General features: G+C 43.7%; 1 protein-coding gene across 1 annotated transcript in view; it reads right to left on the reverse strand.

The window, feature by feature from the left end:
- Positions 1–1,041: 1,041 nt before the first annotated feature.
- Positions 1,042–18,641, reverse strand: part of TNFAIP2 (TNF alpha induced protein 2) — a 36,270-nt gene continuing 18,670 nt past the window's right edge. The window contains exons 5-12 of the mRNA XM_033952362.1: positions 17,889–18,011; positions 14,578–14,678; positions 11,232–11,330; positions 8,750–8,864; positions 7,442–7,564; positions 6,951–7,106; positions 3,607–3,728; positions 1,042–3,024 (exon numbers count right to left, since the gene is read on the reverse strand). Coding sequence (XP_033808253.1) covers positions 2,889–3,024; positions 3,607–3,728; positions 6,951–7,106; positions 7,442–7,564; positions 8,750–8,864; positions 11,232–11,330; positions 14,578–14,678; positions 17,889–18,011 — 975 coding nt within the window. The 3' untranslated portion in view covers positions 1,042–2,888. The remainder of the gene's footprint in view (positions 3,025–3,606; positions 3,729–6,950; positions 7,107–7,441; positions 7,565–8,749; positions 8,865–11,231; positions 11,331–14,577; positions 14,679–17,888; positions 18,012–18,641) is intronic.

The following is an 18,641-nucleotide window of genomic DNA, read 5'->3' on the forward strand; positions in this document are numbered from 1 at the left end:
GGAGGGAAGAAAGATAAGTGCAGAGACCTGCGAGGGGTTGGAGGGGAGTGAAGCTACACCTTGCGGCTCTTTGTAAATCATAGGTCAAACATTTTGGATAAATTGGCTCTTTGCTGTAAAAAGGGTACCGACCCTTGCCCTACATGCATAAATGCTTAGAGTAATGACATATTTATTTATTCAATTTTCTATATCATTCTCCCAGGGAGCTCAGTACAGTTTACATGTATTTATTCAGGTACTCAAGCAGTTTTTCCCTCTCTGTCCCAGCGGGCTCACAATCTGTCTAATGAACCTGGGGCAATGGGGGGATTAAGTGACTTGCCCAGGGTCACAAGGAGCAGCATGGGTTTGAACCCACAACCTCAGGGTGTTGAGGCTATAACTTTAACCACTGTGCCACACTCTCCATGCACATATGTAAATGCCAATATTCTGCCTAAGTGTTATTCTGCAAACACCCCCTTTAACTTACATAATGCACATTTGCAAGAGGGTGTACAGTGTTCCCCTGGTTGTTCGCGGTCGTTGGTTTGCGGTCTCGGTCATTCGCGGTATTTTCGGACTGCGAACCGCTGACAAGGTGAGGACAGCTGGAGAGGCATGAGAGAGCAGCCGGAGCAGGAAATCACTCGCTGTATGCTCCGACCGCCTCGTCCTGCACTAAGTCAGGCCTTATCCAATCAGGAGCTGCTTTGACACGCAGCTCCTGATTGGTAAGGCCCAAGTTAGTGCAGAAAGAGGCGGTCGGAGCATAGAGCGAGTGATTTTCTGCACTCACCGGCGCTCCGGCTGCTCTCTCCTGCCTCACCTGCTGCCCTCTCCAGTCTCCCCCATATTCGCAGTTTTTCAAGATTCGCGGGGGTTCCTGGAATGGAGCCCCCCACGAATATCGGGGGGATTACTGAACACAGGAGTGAAGAATGGGCGGGACATAGGTGGGTTATGCTAATATTCAATAAGGGAACCTAGTCGTCTAGGCTATGTTATGAAATTGCCTTCACGGTGCATTGTTGCAGAAATTAGACAGCATTCCAGTAATATATTACAAAAGTGCAAACTTTATTCATAGGAAAGGTTCCAAAACTTTGATGATTTATAGATAAATATTTTACATATATAACACAGTTAATAAAAAAGAGACTTTATGTTTTTACAAATCTAACATTCTAGTGCAACCCTGCTGAGAGGTGATTACATACAAATTGTAATATATACGTAAACACTGGTTTATCGTGCAAGGATAAAATTCAGCTTTTTGTTCAGGAAGAAAAATGCACAATATACAGTACAATGATGTTCAGTCACAGCTCGTGGAATAATACTACTCAAATTTCATGTATTTTCACAATATGTACCCTGGAATGTATCTGGATCTATCACATATCCATTTATTGAATACTCATATACATTTTCAGAAGAACCAGTCTGACTATTTATCTTAACACTGTTGCATATTACTGTGCATTCTTAGGAAGTAAGAACATAAGAATTGGCATACTGGGACAGACCGAAGATCCATCAAGCCCAGGATCCTGTTTCCAAAAGGAGCCAACCAAGGTCCCAAGTACTTAGATCTCAAGTAGTAAAACAGATTTTATGCTGCTTATCCTGGGAATAAACTGTAGATTTCCATTTCAATAATGGCTTATGGACTATTTTGTTTTAGAAAACTATCCAAATCTTTTTCAAACCCTGCTAAGCTAACTGATTTCACCACATTATTACACAGCCTATTTATAACCAATGTAAATTAATACGCTGGTGCATATTTTGAGCAGCTAAATTTAATTACCTAGTTAAACTAGGCAGTGGTTTTGATGCCTATGCTAATGCTGTTGGAGTTTAGGTGAAGCGGTTGCCATTTTGTAAAATGCTTTCTTCTGTTATGTTTGTGAAAGATTGTTAAATTGACCCATAGACAAAAATTGTAGCAGGCAGTTTTGCCGAAACACGGCCCGTGTTGGGTCATTCAATAAAGTGAATTTTGTTGTCCCAGTTCACGAGGCCCTTGGTGCTCCTTTTCTTGGTCCACTGTTTGGTATGTACTTTTGATTCCCCTTCTTGCTGGTTCACGCATACTATAAGCCCACCAGTATGGTGAGCTCCAGCAATACTGTAACAATATTCCATGACCATATGAAGGTGCTTGAACCCAGAAATGATCAACCAGCTCACATTGATTTACGCTAGTCCCTAATTTTCAAAATGGTTGCTTTGGAACATATAGGCAGGAAATGAAATGGTGTTGGAACAGAATCACAAAAAAACCCTAATTATTTACAATTCTCCTTTCCTTAGGGAATAATTTTTTTTTATACAGCCTTAAAAGAGCCAAAATGAATTGTTTCAACTGAACCAAAATCAAGATGACACTGCAAAGTGAAAACGCACAGAGGAAAATGAAGAAATGGCAGAAACTCACTTGAAGGTGCCATTTCCTAATTCTATCTCGCAGCCTTTAAAACAGCAGGAATTTACGCAATAACAGAAAGAGGATTCTGCTAGAAAGAAACCCGGTGATATCATTTCCCTGCAAATATAGTTCATTTACCTTAGAAATGAGTTAGAATGATAATATCTCATCTCTACCTACAGTATGTCAGTCCCTATTTTAGCAGTGTGCATCGCTCAAGTGGAAACGTAGAAATTCATCGCTGGCAGCTTCTTCCGGAAGCTTCTGAAGCCACATTAATGGAGATATTTAGCTGTTTTAGGTTTTGTGCAGTGACAGAAACATCGCTTCTACTTCCTCAGAGCATATTCTGAATGGTAACATCACGAAAGGAGCTTCAGCCAGAAGAAATAGTCAGAATTGGGCCTAGCGTGTCATTTTTGCTGCATGTGGCATGAAGAAAAAATTGACTTCTCTTTGTTCTGGGAACTGTTTAGCTTATAGATGAAAACAGTTGTGGGCAAGAATCTGCTGTCCTTTCACAGTGATCCAGGATGTCCTGAATGACTCTCACTTCTGCATTCGTTAAGTTTCCCTTGATGTACAAGACAGATGCAACATGCTTTTTGCTATAAGTAGAAAAATATTGGAATGGTGAAATCAACTGCTATTTCACAAAAGTGTTTACATGCAATGCATTTAAAAGATACTTATATAACACTGAAAGGCATACACAGTGCTGTACATTTGGACATTTATAGACGGTCCCTGCTTAGAAGAGCTTACAATCTAACTTGGACAGACAGATAGGGATTGGGGATACAGAACCCAAGGTGAGAGGAGTTAGGATTCGAAAGCACTCTCAAAGAGGTGCGCTTTTAACTGGGCCTTGAACACTGCCAGAGATGGAGCACGCCATAGGGATTTGGGTAGTTTGTTCCAAGCATATGGTGCAGCAAGGCAGAAGAGACGGAGTCTGGAGTTGGCAGCTGAAGAGAAGGGCATAGATAAGAGGGACTTACCAGCTGAGTGGAGATCACGGGATGGGGGGGGGGAATCTTGGTATAAAAGTGTCAACACCTTCTTTCTAGAACTATCACTCAGCTGCTCCTCATTCTCTCTCTTCACATCCCCCCCGCGCCCCCTCCCCCTTACTATGCCTCTGCATACCAAGCTGTTAACACTCCCAGATGCTAGTGGATTATACTCACTTTATGTCAGGGTACTTTCTTGCAAGTGAGGCAACTTCAATTTGAATAGCACTTATATCCTGAAGTTTAATAATTTCAGCCAACGTGGGGATCGCTGGATTCAACCAAGCTGCTTTGGATCCCTATTGCAAAAAAAAAAAAATAAAAAAAGTAGCCCAAGTAAATGCTATGCTGCTTGGATTCAATAAGATTATTGGATGTGAAATGTTTATCACAGTAAGGCAAGAAACCTCAATGAGATTAAAGGCATGGGAGATCATGAAAGCACTCACTGCAAGGGGTTCTATAGTTTCTGAAACTCTACAGTAGAGAATGACACGGGGACAAATTTTTCCCCATCCCCGCGGGAACTCATTTTCCCGTCCCGCAAGTTCTTTTCCTGTCCTGGCCCCATTCCTGCAAGCTCCGCCCTCATCTGCACAAGCCTCAAACACTTTAAAATCATAAGTAGCAACATTCAAGAGCTCCGACTGTGATGTCATAATGCCTCATTCCACCAATGCCTAAGCTCCGCCCTCATCTGCACAAGCCTCAAACACTTTAAAATCATAAGTAGCAACATTCGAGAGCTCAGACTGTGATGTCATAATGCCTCATTCCACCAATGCCTAAGCTCCGCCCTCATCTGCACAAGCCTCAAACACTTTAAAATCATAAGTAGCAACATTCGAGAGCTCAGACTGTGATGTCATAATGCCTCATTCCACCAATGCCTAAGCTCCGCCCTCATCTGCACAAGCCTCAAACACTTTAAAATCATAAGTAGCAACATTCGAGAGCTCAGACTGTGATGTCATAATGCCTCATTCCACCAATGCCTAAGCTCCGCCCTCATCTGCACAAGCCTCAAACACTTTAAAATCATAAGAGTTTGAGGCTTGTGCAGTTAAGGCAGAGCTTACAGGAATGGGGGAGGAACAGGGACAGTGACAAAACTTGCGAGAACAGGACAGGGAAATTGAGTTCCTGCCCCATGTCATTCTCTACTCTACACTTGATTGCAATTCATCTGAAGGTGGATTCATCCTGGATTGCTGAGGGGCTGTGTTGGGTCGCTACCTCTTTCCTTTTCTGGTGGTTTGCAGTAGCTAGTTGGAAGCAGACTTTCCCCAAAATAAAAATTAACACTTGTTTTTATTTCCTTGGATGGCCATGTCTGGATGTTCCAGGGGTCTCTTGTTGACTTGCAGTTTTAAGGGCACTAAGGACCCCCAATGAGAAGAGACACTTTAACATGGGGTGGGCTACCATAGTTCTGGAGAGCCACAACCCAGTTGGGTTTTCAAGAGGTCCACAGGAAAAACAGAGTCCTATCGATTGAAGCAAAGAATGTTAAGAAAGGGTGGTTGAGAATGTCAGAATCCAGTTTGGACAAGTAGAATAAAGTTTCTCAGCCAAGACTTATAAGGTCCGCGTTTGCATCATTGATTCTCAAAACCTCCCCCAACCATTGTGTAATAATACTCTAAGATTTGCAAGACAAAAACCAGGCAGCCACAAACCCTCAGAATTACTGAAACCTCTTTAAGGAACAGACCTTAGCAACTAAAGATTAAAAGGCAAGATACAAGTACTGCACGGGACATATCATCTACATATCACAAATAATTACGCTTCGGTTTACCATGGCTCCTGAGGCAGGCCGTAGAGGCCGAAACACGCACGTGTCGAGCCACCACACAAGACTTTGTGATTTGATGAATAAAATTACACACCAACAATATTGGTTCTACATGCTAAGATTAGGCATTTATCTAAGATAAATTATTATATTCCTTTGCTGGGTGGAGGATAAGCCAGTAAGATTCTGAAACAAATAACCAGAAGCAATAAAGAAGATATTTAAAAATGTTAGAGTGTTAGATAATGGTTGGGGGAGATTTTGAGAATCAATGATGCAAACGAAAGTCTTGGCTGAGAAACTTTATTCTACTTGTCCAAGCTGGTTTCTGACATTATCAACCACCCTTCCTTAACATTCTATGCTTCAATCGACGGGATTCTGTTTTTCCTGTGGATTCTCTGTTCTGATCCCAAATACCATCTTTAAAGATATTAGTATGATACTATAGTTTTCAAGATGTCCACATGAGATCTAGTTGCATACTAAGGAAGCCATACATGCAAATCAATCTCATATATATATACTGTTCTCCCCCAAAATTCACGGGGGTTCCATTCCAGGAACCCCCGCAAATTAAAAAAAAAAACCGCGAATACAATTTATAGGCAGGGGAGACAGGAGAGGACAGCCGGCACGTCGGCGAGTGAAGGAAATCACATGCTGTATGCTCCGACCGTCTCTTCCTGTACTAAAGTCTGGCCTCACCAATCAGGAGCTGCTTTGACACGCAGCTCCTGATTGGTAAGGCCCGACTTTAGTACAGGAAGAGGCAGTCGTAGCATATAGCGAGTGATTTCCTTCACTCGCCGGTGCTCCGGCTACCCTCTCCTGCCTCTCTAGCTGCCCTCTCCTGCCCGGTCATTCGTGGTTGGAAAATACCGCAAACAGCTGACCGTGAATTCGCGGGGGAGCACTGTATTGTGGAACTCTTGAAAACCCAACTGGGTTGTGCATCTCTAGGACCATGGTTGCTCATCCCTGCTTTAACAGATGCTCCATAAGATTAATTGAGTGCTAAAATTTACAACAGTCTAGGTTTTTGTCATGAGGGAAATGGCAACAACAACATTTAATTTCCTTAAGTTCTGCACATTTCTTCTTCTTGCAACCAATGAAATGAGAATGACAACCATCTCTTATATATCAATCATTAGTTAAACAAGCTGTTCCTCTGTCAGGGTAAGTAATGGAGATTCTCTACAAATTAGTTATGTGAATTAAATGATGAAGCAATCTTATATAAAAAAAAATGTGTACACTTCTCCCTCCATATTTGCGGGGGTTAGGGTCAAAGACGGCCCGCGAATACCAAAATATCGTGAATAACTTTTCGCTTTCATGTTCGCAGGGGGTGTGGTATGGCCCTCGTGAATACTGTGAAATTGCAAATGAAACTTATCGCTAGTATTCGTGGTTGATTTAATAAACAAGTTATTGCATTGCACGGTTCGTAGACAGTACAGTATGTGCCGAACTTTTCCCTCTGCACCCCTTTCTCTCTGCACCCTTTTCTCCGATGCTGCCATTTGCCCGACCACGCTGACATAAAAACGCTGAACTTTTGTTCTTGGCACTCTAGGATGACATCATTTGGGGGGGGGGCGGAGCCATCAAGATGGAAACTGTGAATAGTCGACGTCACGTGTGCCGATCCCGCGAATATGGAGGGAGAAGCGCATTTCATGTGACGAAGTGTAAGCTGATGAGGAAATGAACTTACGTGAGAGGAGCAGCAGTCCTCTATCAGCTGTGCATTATTAAGGATCTGACTTGCCATGCTTTGCTGTTCATCTGGGTTTTTCTTGCTGACCTTCTTCTTCATCAGTCGTACAATATATTCTTTAACCAGATGAAAATGGATTCTTTCAACAACATCCTGTTAGATAAGAAGTTCATGAGTTACCCTGTAGCCAGCAAGTCACAATCTAACTCCAACATTTTCTCTAAGCGTGCAGAAGTCCTCTGTCCATGTTTCAGTCGGGGGACGGGGGAGGACTTCACTATCATGTTTTCAATTGCATTAGACATGTCTGTTTTTTAAAGTCAAAAAACATGACAATGAATCACCCCCACCCCCATGGGAAGGAATGAAGGTGGAGCTTAGTACCGACATTATCTAGCTCTTCTCATGCAAACTGCTTGAATACTCTTAAATGTCATTTGAGAATCATTCAGCCAATGACCCGATGGTTCTCTGCTTCCTTCTCTTACCTTATAGCAGGTTTCCTTAAGCATCGTCAGTGGTGAAAGATAGTCCTGGGTAGTTTTAATGATGTCTAGCATCGTCTTATAACTGCAAAGCCCATTTTTTTGTGAAAACTGTCTGAAATAAAGCTGATGTAGAATAAATCTGGTTAGTATATTTCTGAAGCACAATAAGGGATAAATTCTATACAGTATATGGTGCCTAAAAAAAAAATCAGCACTGAAAAAAAAAATGCTATTTTAGAAGCTGCGCTTAAAGTTAGGTGTGGTTTATAGAATAGCGCTTATGCCCATGAACTGTGCCTAATTTTAGATATGCCCATTTGTACCAACAAGAAGGTGGCGCAAATGCCTGCACCTATATTTAGGCACAGGTGCCCTTATTCTATAAGTACGTGTGTAACTTAAAGAAGAGCCCTTGATCTGCCCATTTGGGGTTGTTGGTGAATGTGTGTTTTGTTTTGCGTGATATGTGGTTTATTTTATGAGCTATGGTAAGCAGACAAATAAATGAATAAATTGTAAACCTTGTTCCTTCTGATTTACAGGGCCCTGATAGAAACATGATGGCAGATAAAGGCCAAATGGCCCATCCAGTCTGCCTATCTGCAGTAACCATTATCTCTTTCTCTCTCCGAGAGATCCCACCTGCCTATCCCAGGCCCTTTTGAATTCAGACACAGTCTCTGTTTGCACCACTTCTTCCGGGAGACTGTTCCATGCATCTATGAGTACTACCCTTTCTGTAAAAAAGTATTTCCTTAGATTACTCCTGAGCCTATCACCTCTTAACTTCATCCTATGCCCTCTCATTGCACAGTTTCCTTTCAAATGAAAGGGACTCGACTCATGTGCATTTATTACATAGGTATTTAAACGTCTCTATCAAATCTTCCCTCCTGCCTTTCCTCCAAAGTATACAGATTAAGATCTTTAAGTCTATCCTCATACGCCTTATGACGAAGATCACGCACCATTTTAGTAGCCTTCCTCTGGACCGATTTCATCCTTTTTATATCTTTTTGAAGGTGCGGCCTCCAGAATTGTACACAATATTCTAAATGAGGTCTCACCAGGGTGTTATACAGGGGCATCAATACCTCCTTTTTCCTACTAGCCATACCTCTCCCTATGCAACCTATTTATTTAGATTTGATTCACATCTTTTACAGTTGTAGATCAAGGTGAGTAATTCAGGTACAGTAAGTATGATCAATCCTGCCCTTGTTTTTAGACTCACTTCAAATAGTACAAAATACTTTCTTATTTAATGCATCACCGAGATTTCAGAATAAACACCCATGTAGGTGGTACCTTTAAATTTTGAAACAGGTCTTGAAGAAGTACTTCAAATCCAGCACTCTCAATTTCCCTTAGAATGCTCAGACAGTCATTACATATAGGAGTCTGCAGTTTTTCAATATCTTCCCTGAAATGTAATTGTACAGGTTATTAGGTTTGCAAAGTACAATAACTAAACAAGGGTAACCAAAAATAGATCAGTAAAACACATCTACACAGCAGCCTAAATCCTCATACTAGTACTGTTGATGAATGAAGAATGGCTCCCATCTCATAAGAAATCACAATGTAAGGGAACATGAACGGAAAAGTCACTCCATTAATACTTCGGCAAAATCAGCTGTGCACCAAAGCAGCTTTACAAGCACAAGAAAAAGCCTCAGTGTGTTGGAGAGGTGAACCCACACTCTACCACCCTTATGTCACAGTCAAAAACAAAACAAGGAGAAAGAAAACACAATTCCAAAAAGGAAGCGTGAAAAAGTCAATCAAGAAAATTTTTTAAAAGAATTTCTAATTCATACTCTCATATGTGGACAGGTTGCGCTCAGAGAGATAGAGGGAAAAGGGGAACTAAGTCCCCCAAAAACCTCACCACCCAATCATTGCAGTACTTCCACTTCACAAGGTAATAATATTGTGCAATGCATCAAAAAAAAATAAAGTTCTTTGGCCTCGATGTGCCACGTTTCATTGTTTCTTCAGGAAGCCAAAACGAAGCATTCAAAAGACATAAGTCTTCTATACTGGGTGTCAGTCTCTTCTGAAGCTCCCAAGTTGATGTATAAGAAATTCCACTCCTCTGCTCACCCATACATCACAGGCAGAGAAAACTTTCGCTAATGTAAATACAGCGAGGTGAAAAACCTTTTGTGAAAAATAGTCAATCAAGCAAAAAAACAACAACATGTAACTCTATATATGGATAGCCACTATGAATATTTAAATCAGCAGGCCTGATGGCTATCCATATATAGAAGACAAAAGAGGCGACCTGCGATGCTCAATCTATTTATTCACTGTTAAGACCCGACACGTCAGTGTTTCGGCCGTAAGGCTGCCTCAGGGGTCTTAGCTAAAAAGATGGTAATTAAGACACTGTTAGAAGCCTGATCGTTATACTGGCAACAATCTCACGCATACACTGAAAGTGAAAGTGTATCCATATATAGAGTCACTTTGCTTGATTGGCTATTTTACACAAAAGGTTTTTCACCTCGCAGTATTTACATCAGCTAAAGTTTTTTCTGTTTGTGATGTGTGGGTGGTAGAGTGTGGGTTCAACTCTTTAATACTTTCTTTCGCTTGTAAACACAGAAACATAGAAACACGACGGCAGATAAAGGCCAAATGGCCCATCTAAGTCTGCCCATCCGCAATAACCATAATCTCTTTCTCCCTTTGAGAGATCTCACGTAGAGAATGACAAGGTGACAAAATTCATCACCGTTCCCATCCCTGCGGATAACCGCAGGAAACCATCTTCATGTCATTCTTTAAGGAGAGAGGGAAGAATCAGAGTATGAATGGCCACAACCACTGACCCGCAAGCTTTGCTTTGAAGAACGCTGGTGTAGAAGGAGGTTGAAACAGACACTACAGAATGACAGTCTCTGGTATCCAGAGCAGATATTGTGATGTCATAATGCCTCATTCCACCAGTGCCTAAGAGCCAATCACATCAGTGATGTCACAATGGCTTCATTATCCTTGGCTCACATAAGAATCAGAGTATGAATGGCCACAACCACTGACCCGCAGGCTTTGCTCTGAAGAATGCTGGTGTAGAAGGACTGAGGCTGAAATAGACACTAAAAAATGACATGGGATTATTTCCCGCGGTTATCCGCGGGGACGGGAATGGTGATGAATTTTGTCACTGTGTCATTCTCTAATCCCACGTGCCTACCCCACACCTTCTTGAATTCTGCACAGTCTGCTTTGGTTGCTTTTGCCATAGTATTAATGGAGGGAGCTTTCAGTTTATGTTCCCATCTCATAAGAACATTAGAATGGCCATACCAGGTCAGACCAATGGTCCATCTTATTTCCACAGTGGCCAATCCAGGTCACGAGTACCTGGCACAATCCCAAATAGTAGAAACATCCTATACTACTGATCTCAGGGCAAGCAGTGGCTTCCTCCATGTCTGTCTCAATAGCAGGCTATGGACTTTTCCTCCAGGAACTTGTCCAACCCTCCCTTTTATTTTAGAGTTGTAACTGCCACTCCATGCAGATTCTCCACCCTCTCTTTTGTTTTTAGAATTGTAACTTCTGCTCTGACAGGATCCTCCTCCCACCCACCCCCAATGCCTTTAGTCAAAGTGTGAAAGTCACCGTAATTTTTTTGCTTTGAGTTGAAATTCTCTATACTTTTATTCCATCCTCTTGCTGGATGAGGATCCACTGTTTACCCCACTTCTTTCTGTATTCTTTCACAGTTTTCATCCCCACCATATCCCGTAATTATTTTATACATTTCCATCCTTACCTGAAAGTCTGACAGCTGTTAATGTTTACCATAATAATAGATTTGAAATACTTGTGCTGGGTGAATTTCTCTCTGAATTCTTCAAAGGATTCTTTATAGCTAAAAATGGAAATAACAATCACTAAAAGTTTCATCTTTGGTAGGCAGAGATATTTGCATTAATGTATGTTTTCAGGTTCCCACATGTAATAATATTGAATAAGATAGATTCCTCCTGCATTTATTTTCTTCTTTTAAACATTATTGAGAAAAACCAATGTTAGATATTACAGGCCCAATATTCGCCGCCTAGGGTTACCAGATTTTACCAAAGGAAAATCCAGACCCATGGCCACGCCCCCAGACCCATCCTGTTCCGCCCATGTCACACCCAGTCCCACTCCACCCCCCCGCCCACAGCCCCACTCCCTTAACCTGTTCCTGCGTCGGGAAGGCACCCGCGCTGCTGACGCGATGACGTCGCATGCATGCGCGGTGCGACGCGATGATACCACGCATGCGCACGTGACATCACAACATTGTATCTGCGCATTCGTGGATACTGTCCCGACGTCAGAAGCTTTTCATAACCCGGACAAAATGACGGGTTTTGAAAAGCCGTCCGGACCCCCAGAGATGTCCTCAAAAGGAGGAAATGTCCGGGAAAATCTGGACGTCTGGTAATCCTATGGCCCGCCGCCGGCATGCTACCCAGATAGCTAATGTCGGGCTGTTTCTGACAACCACCATTGAATATCTGGTTTTACTTTTGACTGCAACGACTTGAGCGGTTAAGCCAATATTCCGTCTGACCGATTAAGGCCCGGATTCTCTATAGGGCAATGATATTTGTGGCCACCTAAAAAGCGGCCGCTGACCACATGTCAGCCACGCGATGGCACCGTATAGAGCAGTGGTTCCCAACCCTGTCCTGGAGGACCATCAGGCCAATCGGGTTTTCAGGCTAGCCCTCATGAATATGCATGGAGCAGATTTGCATGCCTGTAACTTCCATTATATGCAAATCTCTCTCATGCATATTCATGAGGGCTAGCCTGAAAACCCGACTGGCCTGGTGGTCCTCCAGGCCAGGGTTGGGAACCACTGGTATAGAGAATCGTGGCTCTTGGAAAGATAGGTGCCAGAAATGTAGGCCAGGGTTTTCCAGGCTGACATTTCCGGGGCCTATCTTTGTTGTGAATTGGGCCTAAGTAGGAGCTTTACGGTGCCTAACTCCACTTCTGGAATCAGCCACACCCACAGTGGCATTACACGCCGTAAAGTGCCTTCATAGGTGCGATTCTGGTGCCTTTTATTTAGGCGTCAGTAGGAGCTTTAACGTTAATGGGTTTTTCCCCCCTAAATGCGTAGTGGTTAAAGATAGGCCTACAATTTATGTGGCCTATTTTAACCGCGTAACATAGCCGGCTTGGTGCTGAATAGCCGCACCGATTTGGCTGTGTCGCATGATATAGCTAGTTAGCAGCTAATCACTGACCAGGGGGAGACAGCTGATTAGCACCTTATGAACGTTGGTGGTTAGGCGCTAAAATGCTATTTAGCTGGCCAAAACTGATATTGTTCCACTGGATGGGCTCTGCTCCCCCCACAGTTTCTGAATGGCTACACTGATGCTTCACCAACTAAAAATGAAGCGCGTGGACATTACTGATCTGGACTCTGTCAAGGACCTCCAGCTTCAGACGGTCTGGGAGCCCTTTTGGTCTTCTTCAACAGCTTATGTTCGTAGTAATGTTCTGAATATTTAATTGAGTGATCTTCTTTATGGTTATGGTTGCCCCCTCTGTCTCGCTTCCTTCATTTCAGTATGTTTCCAATTTCCCCCCTCCCCCTTTTTTTTTACTTAAGTATTTCTTTATTCTTTGGGTGTGGTTGGGGGGGGGGGTTTACTCAAAATCTGCTTTCAATTCCCTCACTACAACATATCAACACAATGCGAACTAATACTTTTTCTGTAGCAGCCCCAATGCTTTGGAATTCAGCTCCTATCGACCTAAGAGATGAGACATCTTTAAATACCTTTAAGATCAGCTTAAAAACCTTGTTTAAAAATGCCTTTGGTTTATAATCGTCCTTTTAAGGACATCATAGATGTATCTTGGATTCATTTTAATTCTGTATGAGTGCTTGACGTTCAGTCTTCCCCCCTTACATTTTCCCTCCTTTTCAATATACAGTACTCCCCCATAATTCACCCGCAAATTTTGAAAAACCACAAATGCGGTTTTTTGAGTCTGTAAAAAGGCAGGAGAGGGCAGCTAGGGTGCAGTAAATCATACCCAGCATGCTCCGGGGAGGGGGGGGTAGAGGAGGAGGAATCGGCTGTGCAGAAGGCTGATTCGCGGACTCATTCCCTGTATTTTCTGACCGGAAGAGGCAGTCAGAAAATACCGCGAATAACTGAGTCCATGAATCGCGAATTTGCGGGGGAACACCGTACATTGTAGTTCTTCCCCTTAGCCTATTGCTTCTGTTGCCTTTGTGTATTTTTGTATTTTTATTATGACATTGTTCTGTGTTCATTTGATTATGTATATCATGTATGTATTTTACCTTTGTAATCCGCCTTGAAGTCATATTAGACGCTATAACAAATTTTAATAAAATTTGAATAATAATAAACTTGAAACTAATACAATTTTTTCAGACAGATTATTGTACTGTTCTGTTCTGCTTGTTTTACTCTGTTTGACCAATACAAGATATTTGAAATAACTGGCCAGGAGCTGTTCCTGGCCGGTTACCGTATGTCCCCATATATAGGCCGCAGCCTATATATGGGTTTTGCAAACCGGCCCAGTGGGTGCAGCTTGCAAAACTGGGGCGGCCTATACAAGTTTTAAAAATCTTCCTCCCTCACCTTACCTTCCTTGTTAGATGGCCTGAATCGCTGCCGCCTCGAATCGCGGCCAGCAATGCAGGGCAGGAGAGATTTTTTTCTAGCTCCATCCCGACCCCGCGCTGCTTCCTGCGGGCTGATGCCGTCAGTTCTCATGGGACTTGCGAGTCTTGCGAGAACTGAACTGACAGCATCGGCAAGCAGGAAGCAGCGCGGGGCCCGGGAAGAAGACAGAAAAGATCTCTCCTGCCCTGCACCACTGGCCGTAATTCAGGCCATCCAGCGAGGGAGGTAAAGTGGAGAGGATGATTTTTAAAACTTGTATAGACCAGTTACTGGTAGATAAACCACGGCTAATACAATGGGCGGCTTATCTACCGGTTTTTAAACTTGTATAGGCATTTTTTGCGGCCTATACATGGGGGCAGCCTATATGTGGGAAAATACGGTAAATAGTTTTGACTATCGGCCAATATAATGCCACAATCCACGCTACTGCTATCGTACCTCTTTAGAAAGTCTGATAACATTGGCAGCAACCTCTGCATCAGCAGCCTGCTCAAGTCGCCTGATAATCTGCCAGCTTGTTTTTTCGCATTGTAAATGATCTGAAAGAAAATAAACGTCGAGGTTGAATACAGGATTTCCAAGCAGGAAACAAGCAATGCTGAAAGGCCTCCCTCAAGGTCATCAGAAAGGAACTGGAACCGTGAATATCTCCTGGTTAAAGTACGCCTTTCCCATGCTATGCTAATCCACTTGAATATTTAGAAACGAGAACCCTTCACCAGATCAGTCAGACTGAGTGGAGGAAGGAAGCATTGTTAGTTCAAAAAGACATGTGTCACCTCTAACAAGGATATGCATTCATTGGAAATGTCAGCGGCATTGCCCATATTGCTTCATGTCCTTGGCAAATGAAAACGATCAGAAACGACCATAATATGCCATGGTTTTCCTTGTGCCATCAATAGTGCGTGCTCTTCTGTTACGTTAGGTTATCAATGTTCAGGTTGTCTTTTTGGTTGTTTTATGTTTTTTTGTTTTATTACATTTTCTGTGTGTTAGTGTAATCTGCTTTGGGTTCAAGTGGGAAATAAATAAAGTTAAATTAAATTCTGCAAATGGTACGCGCTCTTTCCTGAACCATCGCGCATGTGTGCACGCTCTGAAAAGCAAACACACTCTTTCTGAAAGAGTGTGCACATACTCTTCACGAATGTATGCACTCTGTGCAAACAATGTGCACTTTCTCAAAAATAGTGCAAAATCTTAAACAGTGCGCTGAAACTAAGCCTGGGAGGCCAGGGGGGAAGCTGGAGGACACTGCAAAGAAGGGGGGAACATGCAGGCCTTGGGGGGGGGGGGGGAGATCTATAAACTATAAAGAGTTTTACCTCATGCAAAATTGTGATTTCTTTAATAAGATATTAACTATTTTTTTTCTGCGGCCCTCCAAGTACCTACAAATCCAAAATGTGGCCCTGCAAAGGGTTTGAGTTTGAGATCACTGACCTACGTAAAATAAATGCTCACGGGTCGAGTCTCTTTCATTTGAAAGGAAACTCTGCAATGAGAGGGCATAGGATGAAGTTAAGAGGTGAGAGGCTCCGGAGTAATCTAAGGAAATACTTTTTTACAGAAAGGGTGGTAGATGCAATGGACAGTCTCCTGGAAGAGGTGGTGGAGACAGAGACTGTGTCTGAATTCAAGAAGGTGTGAGATAGGCACGTGGGATCTCTTAGGGAGAGAAGGAGATAGTGGATGCTGTGGATGGGCAGACTGGATGGGCCATTTGGCCTTTATCTGTTTCTATGTTTCTAAAACCTGGTATAAATTTTGGTGCACCCATGCTAATCCCATGGCTTTTCCTCCTTTTGGGTTGCACACCGTGAGTTTTGTGTGTGCAATGTTAAAGAACGGTGTGCAGTAAATGCCAATAAGAACTTAAGAACAGCCTTACTGGGTCAGACCAATGGTCCATCTAGACCAGTATTCCATATTCACAGTGGCCAATCCAGATTGCTAAGTACCTGTCAAAAACCCAAATAGTAGCAACATTCCATCTTAATGATCAAAGACAAGCGATGGCATCCCCCATGTCTGTCTCAATAGCACGCTATGGATTTTTCCTCCTTAAACTTGTCCAAACTTTTTTTTTAAACCAGCTATGTTAACTTTATTTGCTTTTTGTTGTTCAATTATTGGCATTAATTGACTCATTAAGCCCCAACTTTTACTAAGCCGAAGTGGAGGTTTCTACCATGGCCCAGAGCGCTAAATGCTCCGACGCTGCTCTTAGAATTCTATGAGCATCGGAGTGGCGTCCAAGCATATAGCGCTCTGGGCCATGGTAGAAACCTCTACCGCAGCTTAGTACATGAGGGCCTAAGCCAGACATGGGCAACTCTGGTCCTCGAGGGCTGGAACCCAATCGGGTTTTCAGGATTTCCCCAATGAATATGCATGAGATGTATTTGCATGCACTGCTTTCAATGCATATTCATTGGGGAAATCCTGAAAACCCGACTGGATTCCGGCCCTCGAGGACCGAAGTTGCCCATGTCTGGCCTACGTAATTAAGATGCACGTGCATCTCAGGATCGGGCACAAATTTCAACCCTCTACTTGGAGCACCATCCATAGAATCCAGGGGCTTCGGGAGGGGGAGAGTTTTATGCTATCATGCCATCATGACAATGCGCACTGCGCATGAGTCCCACGGGAATCCCCCCATAACCCACGGGACTCCCACGGGGACCCCACTCTGGCCCACGGGACTCCCACGGGGATGGAAGGCTTTGGAAGCAGGGTTCGTCCATATAATATAATGGACACGTCAGCCTTAGTAAAAAAAGGGGGTTTATAAGTTAATTACCTGAACAGAAAACAAAAAAAGGGTTCCACCAAAGAGATTCCACAAGGAAAACAGCAGCGCAAACACAAAAGAAACTGGAATGGATGATCCTGTCAGAAGTAATTGCTGCTTTTTATGGGGACGGGCGGGGATGGAGGTAATTCCTTGCGGGGATGGGTGGGGACGGAGAGGATCCTGGCGGGGACGGGTGGGGACGGAGAGGATCTTGATGGGGACAGGCGGGGATGGGTGGGATTTCTGTCCCAGTGCAATTCTCTAGTTTGGAGGGCATCCGCGCATGCGCAGATGCAACGCAATAACATCCTGTGCATGCGCGTATGCCTGTGACATCACCTCAGTGCGTCCACCCATGCGCAGATGCCATCCGGTCGCGGTCCCGAGGTGGGAGCTTTTCAAAATCCAGACAAAGTGCCAGGTTTTGAAAAGCCGCCTGGACATGTCCCCCAAAAAGAGGACATATGCCTGGGTAAATCCGGATGTCTGGTAACCCTAGATGTGACTAACCAGGTGGATTCAGCACAGTGGCTCAGGCCTGTGTTTTGCTCCATTCATGTTTTATTTTATGACGATGTTTTGATATTCAGATGTTTTTATTATTGTAAAGCAGGGGTGTCCAACCTTTTGGCTTCCCTGGGCCGCACTGGCCAAAAAAAATGTTTCTGAGGCCGCAGAAACGCGCAAACGCTGCAGCAAGACAGAGGAGGGAGCCGGCAAGACGGTAAACACTAGGGGGCAGCAGAGGAAAACACTGCATCGCCCTCGACCGGGGCCGCACAAAATACTTCACGGGGATCGCATGCGGGCCGCAGGTTGGACACCCATGCTGTAAAGCATCATGGTAGACATGTTTACACTCTGTTGGAATGCACATTGTATAAAGTGTATTCTTGTAAAATGTGGAAAACAAATCTGCACATGACACCTCATTAAAGATCCTTACCTGGAGAATATCGATGGGTAACTCACTGTGGAAACAATCAATCAGCTTCTCTGGTTCCTTCTCTTCTTTCCACGTTTGAACCTCCAACTCTAAACTCTTGTGCATCTGCTCTTTGACCAGGGCCTTGATTAAGTAGAAGCAAAAGACCCAGTGAGTGTAACGTCTACAATATGCAGATTTGAAATGAAATTGTCTCAAATTATATCTAGATTGGTTTGGAGGGGGGGGCTAAGAAAGTGCAAGCGATCGAGAGGCTTTAAAGTGTGTCAATGTAGTGCTGCAGAAATAATAAATAGCAGTAGTAGTCAACGCCCCAGAAAGACCCCAGGATGCCCTAAAAAAAGAGAACCTTAGACACATGACCCTGCCCCGTTCCTCCTCCAATCCTGCCCCATTCTGCCCAAGCCCTGCCTGGTTCCGCCTCCAGCTCCACCCACCTCTAGCCCTGCCCCATTTCACTCTCCAGCTCCGCCCCCAGAAAGCCTCCTCTCTTTGCGACGAACTCTGGTCACGTCTGGAGGGCCTGGAGTATGCACGGATGCATGCGACAGCATCTGCGTATTCTCAGAGGCCCTCCAGATGCGGCCGGAGCTTGTAGGGGCTTTCCAGATCCTGGACAAATGCCAGGTTTTGGAAAGTCTATCCTGGGTTTTCCAAGACGTCTGATCTAGGGTTACCAGATTTTCCATTTGGTAAAGGAGGATATGTGGCCCCCGCCCCATTCCGCCCCCGACAAGTCCAGGGAAATCCAGA

This window comes from Geotrypetes seraphini, chromosome 7 (genome assembly GCF_902459505.1).
Source record: "Geotrypetes seraphini chromosome 7, aGeoSer1.1, whole genome shotgun sequence".
In the NCBI taxonomy this organism is placed as follows: domain Eukaryota; kingdom Metazoa; phylum Chordata; class Amphibia; order Gymnophiona; family Dermophiidae; genus Geotrypetes; species Geotrypetes seraphini.